Source organism: Nilaparvata lugens, chromosome X (genome assembly GCF_014356525.2).
Source record: "Nilaparvata lugens isolate BPH chromosome X, ASM1435652v1, whole genome shotgun sequence".
NCBI lineage: Eukaryota > Metazoa > Arthropoda > Insecta > Hemiptera > Delphacidae > Nilaparvata > Nilaparvata lugens.
Genome location: NC_052518.1, coordinates 2,407,854 through 2,425,620, shown reverse-complemented (window position 1 = coordinate 2,425,620; position 17,767 = coordinate 2,407,854). Strand labels below are relative to the sequence as shown.

The window sequence follows — 17,767 nt, the reverse complement described above, 5'->3', positions numbered from 1 at the left end:
CAGGAAAGAATTAGATTATGGCATGAGAGTACAGACGCCACTGACTTGGTGTTGAGGGAGCAACTTCCAACAGGAGCAGAGCTGTCATATGGCAAATGGAAAACTCTGAACCGCCTCAGAGCAGTGTGCCTGCACAAAAGAAAATCGCGCAGCTTGGAGGCAGATAGAGGACCCGTACTGCGACTGTGGCGATATCCAGTCAGATGACCACCTCCTGAAATGCTGTCTTGCACCAACATGCACTCGACAAGACCTCTTTGAATTTAATGACGAAGCTGTTAAAAAAGCTGTTAAAACTGGTTTTGCTGGCAACGCCAATTAAATTTTAAGTTAAAAATTTTATTTTTATTCTGTATAAGTATGAAGTATTTGTTTTATTCAATATTGTTATCTTTATAATTGGCAAATAAATGATTTTGATTTGATTTTTGATTTTGAAACAGTGGATTTTTTTTAATTTAGGCATTTAATCACCTATCACCTGACACGCACGAACGAACCCTAGAAATTTTCAGTTCTTATAAGATTGTTATTTGAGGCACGTGTAAGTAAGGAATGAATTGAATGGATAATATCTTCTGTGAATAATATTTTATTTGAATGGATGATACCACGTGGGCTCAGGTAGCTTAGCATATTGTATGGAGGTTATCGAGATTCATCCTCTTATTGAAATCTTTCCGCTCCCGAAATGTAAGCTCTTTACATGTACAGAGTTCAATATTCGAATGTAGATTATTATTCTTCAAAGCAATATGAATATCTGAATGTAGATTATTAGTTTCCAAAGCAATATTGTTGCAAGCTCGTGTATCATTGATATCCGTATCACATAGGAAAAAATTTCGGGTGAACGATCATTCTTTCCAATGATGTTTGAAGTGACAGTTGAGAAAGTGAGGGTGAAATCGTTTGTTGGGACGACTAGCAATAAAAGATGGATTTTTGAATTGGTAGGGGTATAATCGGGGGGCGGGGGGGTTCGATAGGTGATGGGGTGGGGAGCACAATGGACCACTGAGGCGCTAGCAAGTGGGTGTTGAATTTTGCAAGTATAATATAGATAGGTATACTCGTTGAGACGAAAGCCTGGATGCTGTAATAGGAAAACGCTGTTTGCCAGGCTCGGACTTCGAAAGTGCGCGTCGGCGCAAACGCAGTGGAACCCTGACGGGGTGGAAACGGATCGAGAGTTGGTTAGTTCAGTTCCGACGCTCCGTCTGCTTGGTTGGATTTTGTCTTCGCTCAGGATGATAAGATTCCACCTGGACTTTCGTCTGACCTGCCTAGCATCCATCGTCATCGGTGTCATCTTGCTGATATCATGTAAGTACCCGATATCAAATTTCTCATTCATTCGACATTTTATCAATCTTATACTGTCTCTCTTGTAATGTTCTTGTGTTTTAAACAACTACTAGTGAGAAATATATTATCATATCTTCGGAAACATTACTTCTTCAACTCTCCGGGAACTTCTTCAATTCATCGACTCTCATGAAATAAGATTGAATGTTCAATGATTATAGGAATACTTCATACGAATATAAAATGTGTTTATCGAAAAAATAAGTCTATTACAACTCGAATAAAACTTTATTCGAAGCAACCTCTTCAAGAAATTTGTGAACTGTGTAGTTTTAATATTATTTGTCAAATTATTCAGCTATTTTGACTTTGATAAAAGATTAAAAGGGTATGCGATGTCTGATAATAAATGTGTGCCGCTCAAGTTGAAAGAAGGCCGATAATGGCTTAAATATAATGGAAACTTTTATAAAACATAACTAGTTTCTAGAATTTGATGTACACTGTGTAGTTTTGATATTATTTGTCAAATTATTATGCTATTTTGACTTTGATAAAAAAGGGTATGCGATGTCTGATAATAAATGTGTGCCGCTCAAGTTGAAAGAAGGCCGATAATGGCTTGAATCTCATGGAAACTCTTATAAAACATAACTAGCTTCTTGAATTTAATGTACTCTGTGTAGTTTTGATATTAATTGTCAAATTATTATGCTATTTTGACTTTGATAAAAGGGTATGCGATGTCTGATAATAAATGTGTGCCGCTCAAGTTGAAAGAAGGCCGATAATGGCTTGAATCTCATGGAAACTTTTATAAAACATAACTAGCTTCTTGAATTTAATGTACTCTGTGTAGTTTTGATATTAATTGTCAAATTATTATGCTATTTTGACTTTGATAAAAGGGTATGCGATGTCTGATAATAAATGTGTGCCGCTCAAGTTGAAAGAAGGCCGATAATGGCTTGAATCTCATGGAAAATGTTATAAATCATAAGTAGTTTCTAGAATTCAATGTACACTGTGTAGTTTTGATATTAATTGTCAAATTATTAAGCTATTTTGACTTTGATGAAAGGGTATGCGATGTCTGATAATAAATGTGTACCGCTCAAGTTGAAAGAAGGCCGATAATGGCTTGAATCTCATGGAAAATGTTATAAATCATAAGTAATTTCTTGAATTTAATGTACATTGTGAAGTTTTGGTATTAATTGTCAAACTATTATGCTATTTTGACTTTGATGAAAGGGTATGCGATGTCTGATAATAAATGTGTACCGCTCAAGTTGAAAGAAGGCCGATAATGGCTTGAATCTCATGGAAAATGTTATAAATCATAAGTAATTTCTTGAATTTAATGTACATTGTGAAGTTTTGGTATTAATTGTCAAACTATTATGCTATTTTGACTTTGATAAAAAAGGGTATGCGATGTCTGATAATAAATGTGTGCCGCTCAAGTTGAAAGAAGGCCGATAATGGCTTGAATCTCATGGAAACTTTTATAAAACATAACAAGTTTCTTGAATTTGATGTTCACTGTGTAGTTTTGGTATTAATTGTCAAAATTTATGCTATTTTGACTTTGATAAAAGGGTTTTCGATGTCTGATAATATATATGTGTGCCGCTCAAGTTGAAAGAAGGCCGATAATGGCTTGAATCTCATGGAAACTTTTATAAAACATAACTAGTTTCTTGAATTTAATGTACATTGTGAAGTTTTGGTATTAATTGTCAAACTATTATGCTATTTTGACTTTGATAAAAAAGAGTATGTGATGTCTGATAATAAATGTGTGCCGCTCAAGTTGAAAGAAGGCCGATAATGGCTTGAATCTCATGGAAACTTTCATAAAACATAACTAGTTAATTGAAGTTAATGTACACTGTAGTTTTGATATCAATTGTCAAGTTTTTATGCTATTTTGACTTTGATAAAACGGTTTTCGATGTCCGATAAAGTTGTGTGCCGCTAAAGTTGTCCGTGAGGAACAGTTCTTTTACTTCTTTCGAATCATTAAGTAAACTAGATAGGTTGCTGTTTTAGGATCAGTATGGAAAAGAACTGTATATAATATTGGAATACTTGATACAAATGGAATACTGCAATGTTTTAACTTGATACTCTAGTTGAAGTTTTCCGTATTCCACGCGAATAATACTCAGTGTACCATTTTATATAGTGGTAGAGTCTTGTGAAATAATGTCGCTTATTAGAACAGACAATTAATTGGCCACAGGACTTATGCATTGAGGATAAGACTCTTAGGAATAATTAGTACCTTAGATTCTAGACGCCTATCGGTTACTTATCCTCACGGTAATCGATTGTCCGCTCATGCAACCTGTTGCTTCAGTTATTGTAGCTTATTACCATCATGAAGGAACACAGTATAACTATACTCTTTTGACTGTTGTTTCATTATGTAATTTCTTCTTTAATGTGAATATCTTTGATTACAATGGAATCAACTTTATACTCAATTCACTTTATACCTTTTCATTGAGTGTCTCGATGGAATTGAACAAAACAGGTTGTGTGTGAAATATTGGTTGATCTATTTCCTGTTTGGAGGTTCTCTCAATGTTATTCTAATGGCCACGTCGAAGTGTTGGGATACGAGAAGTACATATTTCCAATAATCTGGGCTGAGCCTCATTGACAACTTGAAACAATGCACATCGAGGGAACGATAAACGAGAAATCATCATACGAGGAATAGTCAAACGAGGAAACGTCGGTATTGATGGAACCGATAAATAGGATTAACCCAGAGCAGCGTACGCCGAGCCTCACTGAAACGTGGTCAGTTAGAACGCAACGCAGAAGATGGGGTTCAATTGACCGCGTATCAATGAAACACGCTCTCATTCAACAACAGTCTGATTGTTCGAATTGCCATGTAATTGGCTCATTCCATGTGATTCTCAGTTTCTCCCGAACATTCGGAACTGACCTGTTGTATGTGTCCATCTTTATTGCTGAATCAACAACTATTACCAGCAACGATCGAAGAGTGGCTTCTAGATGATAATGATAATGCCCACATTATAAAATCAACAGCTCTTAGGCTTGTGGATAATGAGTGAGAGGGATGATGATGACTACTTTGTAGTCTACTACACTACTTTGTAGTCGGGACCGACGACTTATCGTCTCCTCCGGAAGACGGGAACTCAAAGATACTCAACTTGGAGATAATGATCGTGATGATCATAATAAAGATGATTATCACGTGTTTGACAAAGCTTGTTTCAAGGATGACCATGATTGTTGACTCAACTACATTTCGGGCAGTAACTCTTGCGTTAAACTAGCGTCACCGTGTCTGTCTTCGACAAAATCTCTTGCAGATTCTCAATAACATCAGATTAATTCAAAGGACTACAACAGAGATTGAGAGTAATACGTACGATCGAATTGCAGATCCCTGATCAAAGGATGATCTTTCATTAGAACTAAAACACAGATTAAGAGTAATACTTATCTAATTGAATTCGGATTTCTAATCACCTGATGATACTAGAAACCTTCCATCTCACTTTTCAAGCATCATGACAAAATCAAATCTTCTTCGTTGGAATTCTATGTAGAACTGAATAAAATAGGCAACGTTTGTCTGGAGTGTATGCGAGCATCAACACTTCTGCGTTCACGTTCACTCACGCTAGGTCTTCTCCTGGTGGTGCGGACTTTCACATTCTGGTCATTTACAACGTCATTCAAACATCCAGTGTAGCGGTCAGCAATAAGATCTTCTTCTCTAATCATATTATAGTGTTCCACGACACATGTTTGGTAACGCTAGTTTAATGCATGAGTATGATTGTTTCTGTCCGGAATGGAGTTGACTTAACTTCGTTTCGGACAGAAACGATCATACTTATGCTTTAATCTAGCGTTATCGAACTTGTTTCGTGAAATACTATAACTTGATTAGGGCAGAAGAGCTTATTGATGATCATAATGTGACAGTTTACATCATCACAAAAAGACCAAGCGAGGTTGAACGCAAATGCAAAAGTGTTGATGTTTGCAAGCACTCCGAACAAACGTGTTTCATCGAGTTCTACAAAGAATTACGATGAAAAAGATGTGATTTAGTTATGATGGTTAAATAAAAGTGAGAATAAAGACTACTAAGTTTATCCTTTGATTTCTTACTTACTTTCTTCCATGAAGAACCTTCGTCTTCTCCACAATCCGCCTCCAAACACTTCTTGTCTGGGCTAACACTCTCAACTCCATCACTTCCATTACAAGCAGGTCGTCCTCCACCTCCCTCAGCCAGCTCCTTCTCGGCCTTCCTCTTCTTCTAGCGCTGTAGAAGACATTTCGCATAAGCTTCTAGTTGTCTCTCTCTCCTGTGGCATGTCCCAGCCCATTCTTCTTGACTTCACGAATCAGACGATATTCTGCCTACAGACTGAGATTTCGATCTCCTCATTATATCTGATCCTCCAAATCTCTCCTTCATTTCTAGGGTCATTGATTCATCCTTTGATTGGGCATCTGCAATTCGAACTTGAAAATATTACTCTCAATATCAGTGCTAGTCCTGATAAATTTGATGATATTGGGAATCTTGGAGAGAAACTCAGTAACGCTAGTTTAACATATGAGTATATAGTTTCTACTTGAAACAGAGTTTTCAAGATTGATAAACAAGATGATGATCGAGATAGTGATAATGAAGATGTTGATGATCATAATGTGACAGTTTACATCATCACAAAAAGACCAAGCGAGGTTGAACGCAAATGCAAAATGTTGATGTTTGCAAGCACTCCGAACAAACGTGTTTCATCGAGTTCTACAAAGAATTACGATGAAAAAGATGTGATTTAGTTATGATGGTTAAATAAAAGTGAGAATAAAGACTACTAAGTTTATCCTTTGATTTCTTACTTACTTTCTTCCATGAAGAACCTTCGTCTTCTCCACAATCCGCCTCCAAACACTTCTTGTCTGGGCTAACACTCTCAACTCCATCACTTCCATTACAAGCAGGTCGTCCTCCACCTCCCTCAGCCAGCTCCTTCTCGGCCTTCCTCTTCTTCTAGCGCTGTAGAAGACATTTCGCATAAGCTTCTAGTTGTCTCTCTCTCCTGTGGCATGTCCCAGCCCATTCTTCTTGACTTCACAAATCTGACGATATTCTGCCTACAGACGAGGGTTTCGATCTCCTCATCATATCTGATCCTCCAAATATCTCCATGTATCCCCATTCTTCTTGACTTCACAAATCTGACGATATTCTGCCTACAGACGAGGGTTTCGATCTCCTCATCATATCTGATCCTCCAAATATCTCCATGTATCCCCATTCTTCTTGACTTCACAAATCTGACGATATTCTGCCTACAGACTAGGGTTTCGATCTCCTCATCATATCTGATCCTCCAAATATCTCCAAATATCAATATGATGATGGAGTTGGTGATGATGGAGATGGTGATGTTTATGATCAAGATGTTGATGTTTGAGAAGTTGATGATCAAGATTGTGATAGTGAGAATGATGAAGATGAAGATGGTGATGATCAAGATTGTGATAATGAGAATTATGAAGATGATGAAGATCTAGATGGTGATGATGAAGTTGGTGATGGAGATGTTGATGATGGAGTTGGTAATGTGATGAAGATGGTGATGATGAAGATGTTTATGATCAAGATGGTGATGATCAAGATGATGAAGATCAAGATGGTGATGATCAAGATCTTGATGATGAAGTTGGTGATGAAGATGTTGATGATGGAGTTGGTGATGATGAAGATGGTGATGATCAAGATGGTGATGATCAGAATGATGAAGATGAAGATGATGATGATCAAGATTGTGATAATGAGAATGATGAAGATGAAGATGATGATGATCAAGATGGTGATGATCAAGATGATGAAGATCAAGATGGTGACGATCTAGATGATGATGATTACGTTGGAGATGATTAAGATGATGATGATGCCAATGATGATGATGATGATGATGATGATGATGATGATGATGATGATCCAAATGATCCAGACAATGATGCTGATGATGATCCAGATGATGATAATCAAGATGGTGATGATGTGAATGATGAAGATCAAGATGGTGATGATGATGATCCAGATGATCAAGACAATGATGCTGATGATGATAATGATGCTGATGATGATCCAGATGGTGATGATGAGAATTATGAAGATCAAGATGGTGGTTATCAAGATGGTGATGATTAAGATCCAGATGATCAAGACCATGATGCTGATGATGATCCAGATGATCAGGACGATGATGATGATGGTGATCCAGATAATCAAGACGATGATGCTGAAGATGCTGATGATGATGATCCAGATGGTGATGATCAAGATGGTGATGATGAGAATGATGAAGATCAAGATGGTGATGATGAGAATGATGAAGATCAAGATGGTGATGATCAGAATGATGGAGATCAAGATGATGATCAAGATGGTGATGATCAAGATGATGATGATGATGATGATGATGATGATCCAGATGATCCAGACGATGATGTTGATGATGATTCAGATGGTGATGATCTACATGGTTATGATCAAGATGATGATCAAGATGATGATGATGATGATGATGATGGTGATGATGATGATTTTGATGCTGCTGCTGCTGCTGATGATGATGATGGTGATGATGATGATGATGATGCTGATGCTGCTGATGATGATGATTACGATGATGATGCTGCTGATGATGATGATGATGATGCTGATGCTAATGATGATGATGCTGATGATGATGATGATGATGATGTGATGATGATGATGATGATGATGATGTTAATGATGATCATGATGATGATGATGATGATTATTATGATGATGCTGGTGCTTCTGCTGCTGCTGCTGTGCTGCTGCTGCTGCTGATGATGATGATGTTGCTGCTGATGATGCTGATGCTGATGATGATGATGATCCAGATGATCAAGATGATGATGCTGATGATGCTGCTGCTGCTGCTGCTGCTGCTGCTGCTGCTGCTGCTGCTGCTGCTGCTGCTGCTGCTGATGATGATGATGATGATGATGATGATGAGATGATGATGATGATGATGATGATGATGATGATGATGATGATGATGATAATGATGATGTGATGATGATGATGATGATGATCCAGATGATGATAAAACATCCTGTTTTAGCAAATGTTAACAGCGAACATTGGCACATTGGGATATTTTTCTAGAATTGTTGTGGTATAACACATTGATTATTTCTAATTGAAGTGGAAGTTTGTAGGAAGGTGTCACAGTTACTAGGTTCCATTACAGGTGTGATAGGTTCTAGGTGCTACAGTTACTAGGTTCTACTTCAGGTGTGATAGGTTCTAGGTGTTACAGTTACTAGGTTCTAGGTTACTATCTTCTTACTTCAGTGTTCATCAGTAGACTTTCGAGATTCAATGCTGAGGTTATGGCTGACATGCACAGGTAAGTTCATTTCTATCCTTCATTGTAATGAATATTATAACTCTTATGTAATTTATTATTAGTTAATAAATAATCAAGTATGCCTTGAAAAAACTACTGGCTACATAACTCTAATTTTATTTATATTCATATTTAAGTATCTATATTTTGGTGTTACCATAATTATGGTAACACGGGGGCGTTCACCATATCAACTCATACTCTATACCTTCCACCTTATTTATTCATTACTCACACTGGTAGGATTGAAGTACACACTCTATAACAAAGTTAAATCTCTTGTAACTTTTACAAAATTATTCGTATTAGGCATTCAGGATTTGTGATCAAAATATATGCTTTTTCAATTATTCTAATAGTTTATTTAATGTACATTTCATGATTAGATCTGCTCAGTCTACAACAATATTCCTCATTTGAGTGATGAAGCTGTATCATATGATGAAAAATATTTTAAAAGTTAATGTAGTGGAATAGATAAAATATAAAATATTTCCTATATGGGTGATTATAGTAAGCATTCTCCATTACAGCAGTTTAGAGAAGAGTAACTTAGGGCCGTTTGCACAGTTAAAGCTCAAACTCGATTTAATCAGCTGGTGGTTTAAACTCAAAATGAAACACATTATAACAAACTAGACTTGATACGGATTTAATCCAGTTTAAAATGAAATTCAGTTTAAACTGTCACTGTGCAAACGGCCCTTAATGAATGAATTCCAAATTACATGTGAACATTTTAAAATTTTGTTTCATTTGATAAAGGGATTGATAAATTATATGGAAAGTAATCATTGTTCATCTTGTCATGTTTCAGGTCACCGACACCTGCAGAAATACTTGATGAGCTAGAGTCAGATGAGCTGCAAACAAATCAAGTCAGCAGCATCCACATCAAGCCTCCAGATCCTGCAGACTTATCTTATGAGGACTCAGCAAATGAGGATAATGGAGGGCTCATCGATAATCTACGCAGTAGACAGCTAGCAGCCAATGCTGAGATTGTTTTTATCAATGATGATGAGGTTGAATGTGATGAGGAGTCGTCATTTGACATGACTTCCAATCCTGCCATGGATGATTCTGTATCAAGACAACCTGAGGATAACGCGGTGCCAGGATCAGTGATTTGATATACTAAACCATTTCACTGTCCAAGATGTGCAGGATAAAAATGCAGTGGAAGTGTTTCTACTAAATACACCATTAATGCAAAATATAGGACTATGTATTTCATGTTTCATGGTATACTACACCAAAAAATGACATTTCTTATACTCATCATATCTAGAAAAAATAAGTTTTCATATATATGTTAATGAACAATATTATTTACACACATATTATGATGTATATTGATATTTAAGTATCTATATTTTGGTGTTACCATAATTATGGTAACACGGGGGCGTTCACCATATCAACTCATACTCTATACCTTCCCCCTTATTTATTCATTACTCACACTGGTAGGATTGAAGTACACACTCTATAACAAAGTTAAATCTCTTGTAACTTTTACAAAATTATTCGTATTAGGCATTCAGGATTTGTGATCAAAATATATGCTTTTTTATTATTCTAATAGTTTATTTAATGTACATTTCATGATTAGATCTGCTCAGTCTACATCAATGTTCCTCATTTGAGTGATGAAGCTGTATCATATGATAAAAATATCATAGAAGTTTAGGTAGTGGAATAGATAAAATATTTCCTCTATGGGTAATTATAGTAAGCATTCTCCATTACAGCAGATTAGAGAAGAGTAACTTAATGAAGGAATTCCAAATTACATATGAAAATTTTTCAAATTTTGTTTTATTTGATAAAGGGATTGATAAATCATATGGAAAGTAATCATTGTTCATCTTGTCATGTTTCAGGTCACCGACACCTGCAGAAATACTTGATGAGCTAGAGTCAGATGAGCTGTAAACAGATGAAGTCAGCAACATCTAAATCAAGCCTCCATATCCTGCTGACTTATCTTATGAGGACTCTGCAAATGAGGATAATGGAGGGCTCATCGATCATCTGAGCAGTGGACAGCTAGCAGCCAATGCTGAGATTGTTTTTATCAATGATGATGAGGTTGAATGTGATGAAGAGTCGTCATTTGACATGACTTCCAATCCTGCCATGGATGATGATTCTGTATCAAGACAACCTGAGGATGATGTGATACCAGGATCAGTGGTTTGATGTACTAGACCATTTCACTGTCCAAGATGTGCAGGATAAAATAGCAGTGGAGTGTTTCTACTAAATACCAAAAATGCAAAATGTAGGACTTTGTATTCCATGTTTCATGGTATACTACACAAAAAAATGACATTTCTTATACTCATCATATCTAGAAAAAATAAGTTTTCATATATATGTTAATGAACAATATTATTTACACACATATTATGATGTATATTGATGAAAATATAGAGCAAAGTTGATTACCAACTTCAATCAACTGATACTGTAAATGCTCCGTGTTAACATATAGTAATATGACATTTTTTTCATATATCTACTGAAATAAGTGGATAGAAATAAAATAATATTTCAGGAATTGTTTTTGAGAACTTCATTTATGTTTCACGTAAGAAGAAGTGGAAAACAAAATATTGAAAAAATTAGGCGTTTAAGGGTTATGATCAAGATGATTGTGAACGAGATGATTATGATCAAGATGATTTTGATGGTGATGATTATGATGTTGATGATCAAGATGGTGATCATTATGATGCTGATGATCAAGATGAAAATGAATTGAAATGAAAAAAAACGAAAACATGATCTATTAGGCGGAGTTAGGACTTCTAAGTTATCTCTACCTCTCAACCTCGAAACTAATGGTGATGATTATGAGTGAGATGATTATGATCAAGATTATTATAAACGTGATGATTTCGATCGAGATGATTATTATAATCAAGATGTCTATGATTATGATCATCAAGATGATTATGATCGAGAAGATTATTATAAAGATGATTATGATAATAATTATATATAAATAATAATAAATAAATGATCGAGATGTCTATGATCAAGACGATTATCATGAAGTTGATTATGATGAGGATGATGATGACTATCATAGTCAACTTCCCTCAATTATAAAGAGCGTTCGATTTTTTGGAGCACCTTTTGAAATATAGAACTGGAGAATCAATCATCAACATAATCTAGATCTGCTTATTGATTATTAATCCAACACCTAATTCAACATCTAATGTCTGATCCAATAGTGATGTTATATAATGTATATTATATATGTATATATATATAATATATGCAAATATTTCTGGTTACAGAAAGGCTGAAGGTAATTCTATCTTATGGAGTTTTTCAACATAAATTATTACATAGCACCCTGAAGAAAAAGGGAAGGAAAACGGAGAACTTGAAGATATCAAAGAAAAATTGAGCCTAAGAAATCAAGAAAATTTGCTGAAAATTCCACTCTATTTTCTTGCATATAATTATTGATGGGCTACCACAGATTTCCCAATTGATTGATCTTATTTTATCATGGAGAGTGAAGTTAGGGCGAAGTCAGCCCTCTCTATCCAATCCCCCCCCCCACTCTATACAATTCTAATACACAAACATGAACGGAAGATAACAATAATTAGATTATATGAATAGAAAAAAATGTGTAAGTTGGAAAGGTTATTGGTGTTGTAGTGATTATCTAGGAGTGCAGCTTGAGCATAAGTAGACTATACAAAGGAATAGATTTGATATTATTTGATTATTATTATTTGATTCCATCTTAAAAATCTACTTATATATTGTTTAATGAAGTGGAGAATGATCTCTGGAAGATGGTATTCATGGCGTGGAAGAGAAAAGCATGTGGCCGTGTTGTCTGGAGGGCTTTTGTGCGAGAGGCTAAAGCTCACATCGAGCTGTGATGCCAGGAGAAGAAATAGAAGGAGGAGGAGAAGGAGAAGGAGGAGGAGAAGAAGAAGAATAAGAAGAAGAAGAAGAAGAAGAAGAAAAAGAAGAAGAAGAAAACATAATTATTGTGTATACAGAGTGAGTTATATGTATGGGAACCCTTCAATAAGTTGGAGACTGTTGTAGATATATAACTTTCAGGATAAGTTATTGGTCAAATACTCTACCATTTGACGTACAACTAAACTTCACCCCCTTATAAGGGGGTGACTTAGGACTTGTAACTCGAATATTTCAAATGTAAACACCCATTGTGTAGTATATAATTTTAAAGTCCCTTTCAAAACAAAGAAGATGGCATTAATAAAAATGTTCTATGATACTTGTATCCAAAATGGTGACTGATTGAATTTTTAGTTTTTAAGGAAATGAGGGGTTGTAACTCAAATATTTTGATGTGGACATCTATTGTGTTCTTCATCATTTTCAAGGCCTTTTCAAAACAAGAAATATAACATCAATCAAAATGTTCTATGATACTTTTATCCAAAATGGCGGCTGAGTGAACTTTATCAATTATTTCTTAAAAAACTGAAACTTCAATCAGTCGCCATTTTGGATAAAAGTATCACAGACATTTTTTTTGATGTCATCTCTCTTGTTTCGTGAAGGCCTTGGAAATGATGTAGCACACAATAGGTGTTAACATTTCAAATATTTGATTTACCACACCTCATTTCCTTAAAATCCAAAACTTCAATCAGCCGCCATTTTAGATACAAGCATCATAGAACATTTTTATCAATGCCATCTTTCTTGTTTTAAAAAGGGCTTTAAAATAATTTACTACACAATGGGTGTTTACATTTAAAATATTCGAGTTACAACCCCTAAGTCATCCCGTTATGAGGGGTTGAAATTCAGTTGTACGTCAAAAGGAAGAGTATTTGATCAATAGCTTATCCTGGAAGTTACAGTATTATATCTACAACAGTCTCCAACTTATTGAGGGGTTCCCATACATATGACTAACTCTGTATGTTGAAAATATTAGTTACATCTTCGAAAACCTGTGATTAGAAATTGGATTGTCACTATTCTGCAATCTAACAAGTCGATTAATTGGAACATTTCTGGAATGATGACTCATTATGCGTCGACCAATCGGAATCGAGAACGGGCGTGTACTACAACCATCGTTCTCGCTTGTGATTGGTCAAAGCTGTTTGACACAGTAGTCGGTAGGTGGCAGCACTTACAACGACGATTAACACAAGACAAGAGAGACATTCACTCGATGGTGAAGAAGAAGAAGAAGAAGAATAAGATGATGATGAAGAAGAAGAAGAAGAAGAAGAAGAAGAAGAAGAAGAAGAATAGAATTGAATAGGATAGAATTGAACGACTTGTTTATTCGCTGACGTGGCGAAGTTTGGACAATAATGTCCACTCTACCACTTAACCACGTCGTTAGCAAACATTACAATACAAAATACGCAGAGATAACAAAAAAGCAAGAAATTACAATAAAATGTAATAAATATGAGAGATCAATATTGAATAATAAAAGTCTTTTAAAAAATAAGTGTTTTTCAATAAACTCAATCACTTCACTGCTGAAAGAAAATAAAAAAATGAATCAAAACAAAATTAAGAAGGAGAAGGAGGAGAAGTAAGAAGAAGAATAAGAAGATGAAGGAGGAGGAGGAGGAGAAGAAGAAGAAGAAGAAGAAGAAGAAGAAGAAGAAGAAGAAAAAAGACATATTGTTGAAAACTTAATAATAAATAATATATTGTAAAAAGATTCATTCTTGGGATCACTCCATTGAAAAAACTCATTTTTCTCAGTTAATTTCAATCATGATACAAGAGAAATTAGCAGTTGATAAGTCAATCATTTAATTGAAATATATACAGCTCAAATAAAGCCACAAAACGTGGCTAAAAATATTGTGTTGCATTACAGATCAAATGACTACAGAAAATGCTTCACTAATCTTCTTATCAAGGTCGAAAATAAGCTGTTGAAGCAGAATTCCAAGGATTTCTTTGGGAGAGCGAGTTGGTTTTTTTCTGAAGGTTTTACTTAAGAGAACGAGTGGAATTATCATCGACTCACAAAGAGCTGGGGAGAGATAGGTTATTATATTTTGAGATGTTTTCCACTTCTGTGAAACTGCTTGAAAAATTTAAAAAAGAGAAGACACAGGCTTGTGGGGAACCTCGAGATTTTAAAAAAAGGAACACCGGAAAACTTTACTTCAAAAATGAAATAATTAACGAAGATCTCGATTTGCGAAATACTTGAAGTTCAGCTCAAGCAATCTGCCTGTATATATCTTAGAATTTTACATTAGTGAGTTTGAATATTTTTACCCATGTACTGAAATAATTATATCAAGTAGTCAAAGAAGAGTTCCACAAAACCTCCGAATTGGAAATAAAATCTTTCAAGGTGTAAGGAACTTCAGCTACTTGGGGGTTGAACTAAATAACGAGAACAAGATGGGTTACAGCGTAAAGCAAAGAGTATTGGCTGGAAATAGAGCATACTTCAGTAACATGAAACTTTTGAAGAACAGGATCATATGTAGAAACACGATACTTAAAATATATGAGAGCCTAATTCGACCTGTTGTAACGTACGGCTGTGAATCTTGGGCGTTAACAAAAGAAGACAAAAACCATTTAGGCGTTTTTGAAAGGAAAATCCTAAGAAAGATATATGGTCCAGTTAAAGAAGGAGAGGAGTGGAGGAGAAGAACTAATTCAGAGCTCGAGGCATCGATAAAAGGCCGAAATATTGTGAAATTTATGGTTTAGATGTTTTGGACATATCTGTAGAATGAACGAAAACAGAATGCCTAAAATAATATTCAAGGAGAGGCTACATTCAAGAAGAAAGATAGGAAGGCCGAGAATAAGATGGGAAGATGAAGTGAGAGACGATCTCCAAAAAATGGGATCTAGAGGATGGAGACAATTAACAGAGGACCGAGAAGCGTGGAGAGCTGTAGTGGAGGCGGCCAAAGCTTATATTGGGCTGTAGTGCTGAAAAAAAACTGAAATGATTATTTATTGCGGATGATGCCAACATGAAAATCTTACTTGCACGTTGGTGAAAGAAAGTAGTGCGTTGGTGAATTGATGAGATGATCAATACTCTCGACAATAAAAAAGGTGTTTTCATGGTATTCTCCCCAGCTGCTAGATCAATGCCCGCAGATAATTTGTGTGAAAAAATAATACCCACTCTTCCGTATGTGTTGATAATGATTATGTAGTTAACATTAGTTTTTCCCTTAGCTGTGGCTGCCCAGTAATATCTTGTATTACTGGAGTAATACATCTGTCTTATTGGCTAGAGTCAATGCATTCAAGTATTTAGGAGTGTATCTGGATGGATATTTAAAATGGAATATTCACATTAACAACACCTGTAGCAAAATGAAATATATGATTCATAAACTTTATAAATTGAACAAGTTGAACGAAATTAAAATGGTATACTTTGCTTATGCTCAGGCCATCTTCCAATATGGGATGAGAGTTTGGAGAGGAGCTCTAAAAACCCATTTCAGAAAGATAGAAGTGATCCAGAGACATATTATCAGGGCTGCACTTGGCAAACAAAGACGCTACCCCAGCTCTCTATTATATAGCGAGTTCAAAGTACGTAAAATTAGGCAAATTTTTGTAAAGAATTCAATTGTGTACCTAAATAAAACTAGAAATCTGTTCACAGCTCATGTTTTCGTTCGCCTACCTTTTTCCCTGTACCACGAACGGGCCTAACTGTGTGTAGGAGGCAACTTGATCATATATGTCATAAATTAACAATTATTGTATACCGGAAAATTTTCTCATAAACATGATCTCAAAGTCAACTTTGCAAGTAATAGAGGATTGGATAAAATTTCAGGGTGAATTCAATAATATCTTGTAGTAGTTGAAAACTTCTGTACCTATAGATACTTTCTCAAATTTTCTTTAATTTCTCTTTCTCCTTCCATCCTTCTTTATCTTCTCATCTTCTTCTTCTCTCGCTCTCTAACATTTATCTTTTTGTGAACATGAAAGGGTTTTACATTTTTCCTTACAAATTCTATCATTTACCTCAAAATTCTACATAGTACTATGGTACTATGTAGAATTGCCACTATAGTACTATAGTACCATGTACCTTTGCCAGCACACAAACCTAGGTTTTTCTAGCTTTGTCAGATTGAAAACAAGTTATTTTTAATTTAAGAGTTTATGTGTTATTGAAATCTTATTATGTATTTCTTGCTTGTCTATTATTTTTATCTTTATACATTGTATTGTTTTCAATTTGACGAAATAAATTTGATTTGATTTGATTTTGATCAAAAGACCATATTATCAGCGGGACTCGAACCCACGAATCAGGCGATGCTTACTGGTCGTACCTTAAGAATCAGGCGCTCCTTTCCAAAAGACCAACCCGGCCGGCAGTTGGAGATTCTGTCATTCTCAGGTAAGTTGATTCTAGAGTTCAGAGTCACTTTTTTCAAAATATCGATAATAATGATTATTTCTTGTATCTTTTCTGACGAATTGAATCAAAACACAATTGAGAATATAATGAAAATATGAATGAACTCATAATGAAATGATAGTAAAATAGTGACAATAGGAGTGAAAATTAATAGAAAGTTCTGCAACGGTGTAAGGAGTTTTTAGGGATCAACGGTACTAACAAGCATCACATCATTATCTGGAAAATAGTACTGGAAATTATTTTTCCAATATAAGAAAAGTGCTGTGAACACAGTTATAAAAATATGACTCATCCTGAATGAATTTCAAGTTCAGTGTCACTTTTTTCAAAATAGCAATAATAATGATTATTCATTGTATCTTTTTATCTATTTATTGAATCGAAATGAATACGACTTGATATTGCTAAACCACTAATTCATTACAATAGGTATTGGGATACTACCTTCGGTTGTTACACAATATTATCAATCTTCTCTAGCTTGAACGATGAGCAGAAGAATATCATTCTAAAGTAAAGACCTATGATTGGCCATTAGCTGTTGACCAATTAAGGTTGAACT

The 17,767-nt window shown here is 35.2% G+C and overlaps 1 protein-coding gene across 1 annotated transcript in view; it reads left to right on the top strand.

Moving 5' to 3' along the window:
- Window positions 1-1,217: 1,217 nt before the first annotated feature.
- The window catches only part of LOC111050816 (Down syndrome cell adhesion molecule-like protein Dscam2), a gene marked incomplete in the record, with an annotated part of 322,193 nt that continues 305,643 nt past the window's right edge, over window positions 1,218-17,767 (top strand). The window contains 1 exon segment of the mRNA XM_039442229.1: window positions 1,218-1,326. Coding sequence (XP_039298163.1) covers window positions 1,251-1,326 — 76 coding nt within the window.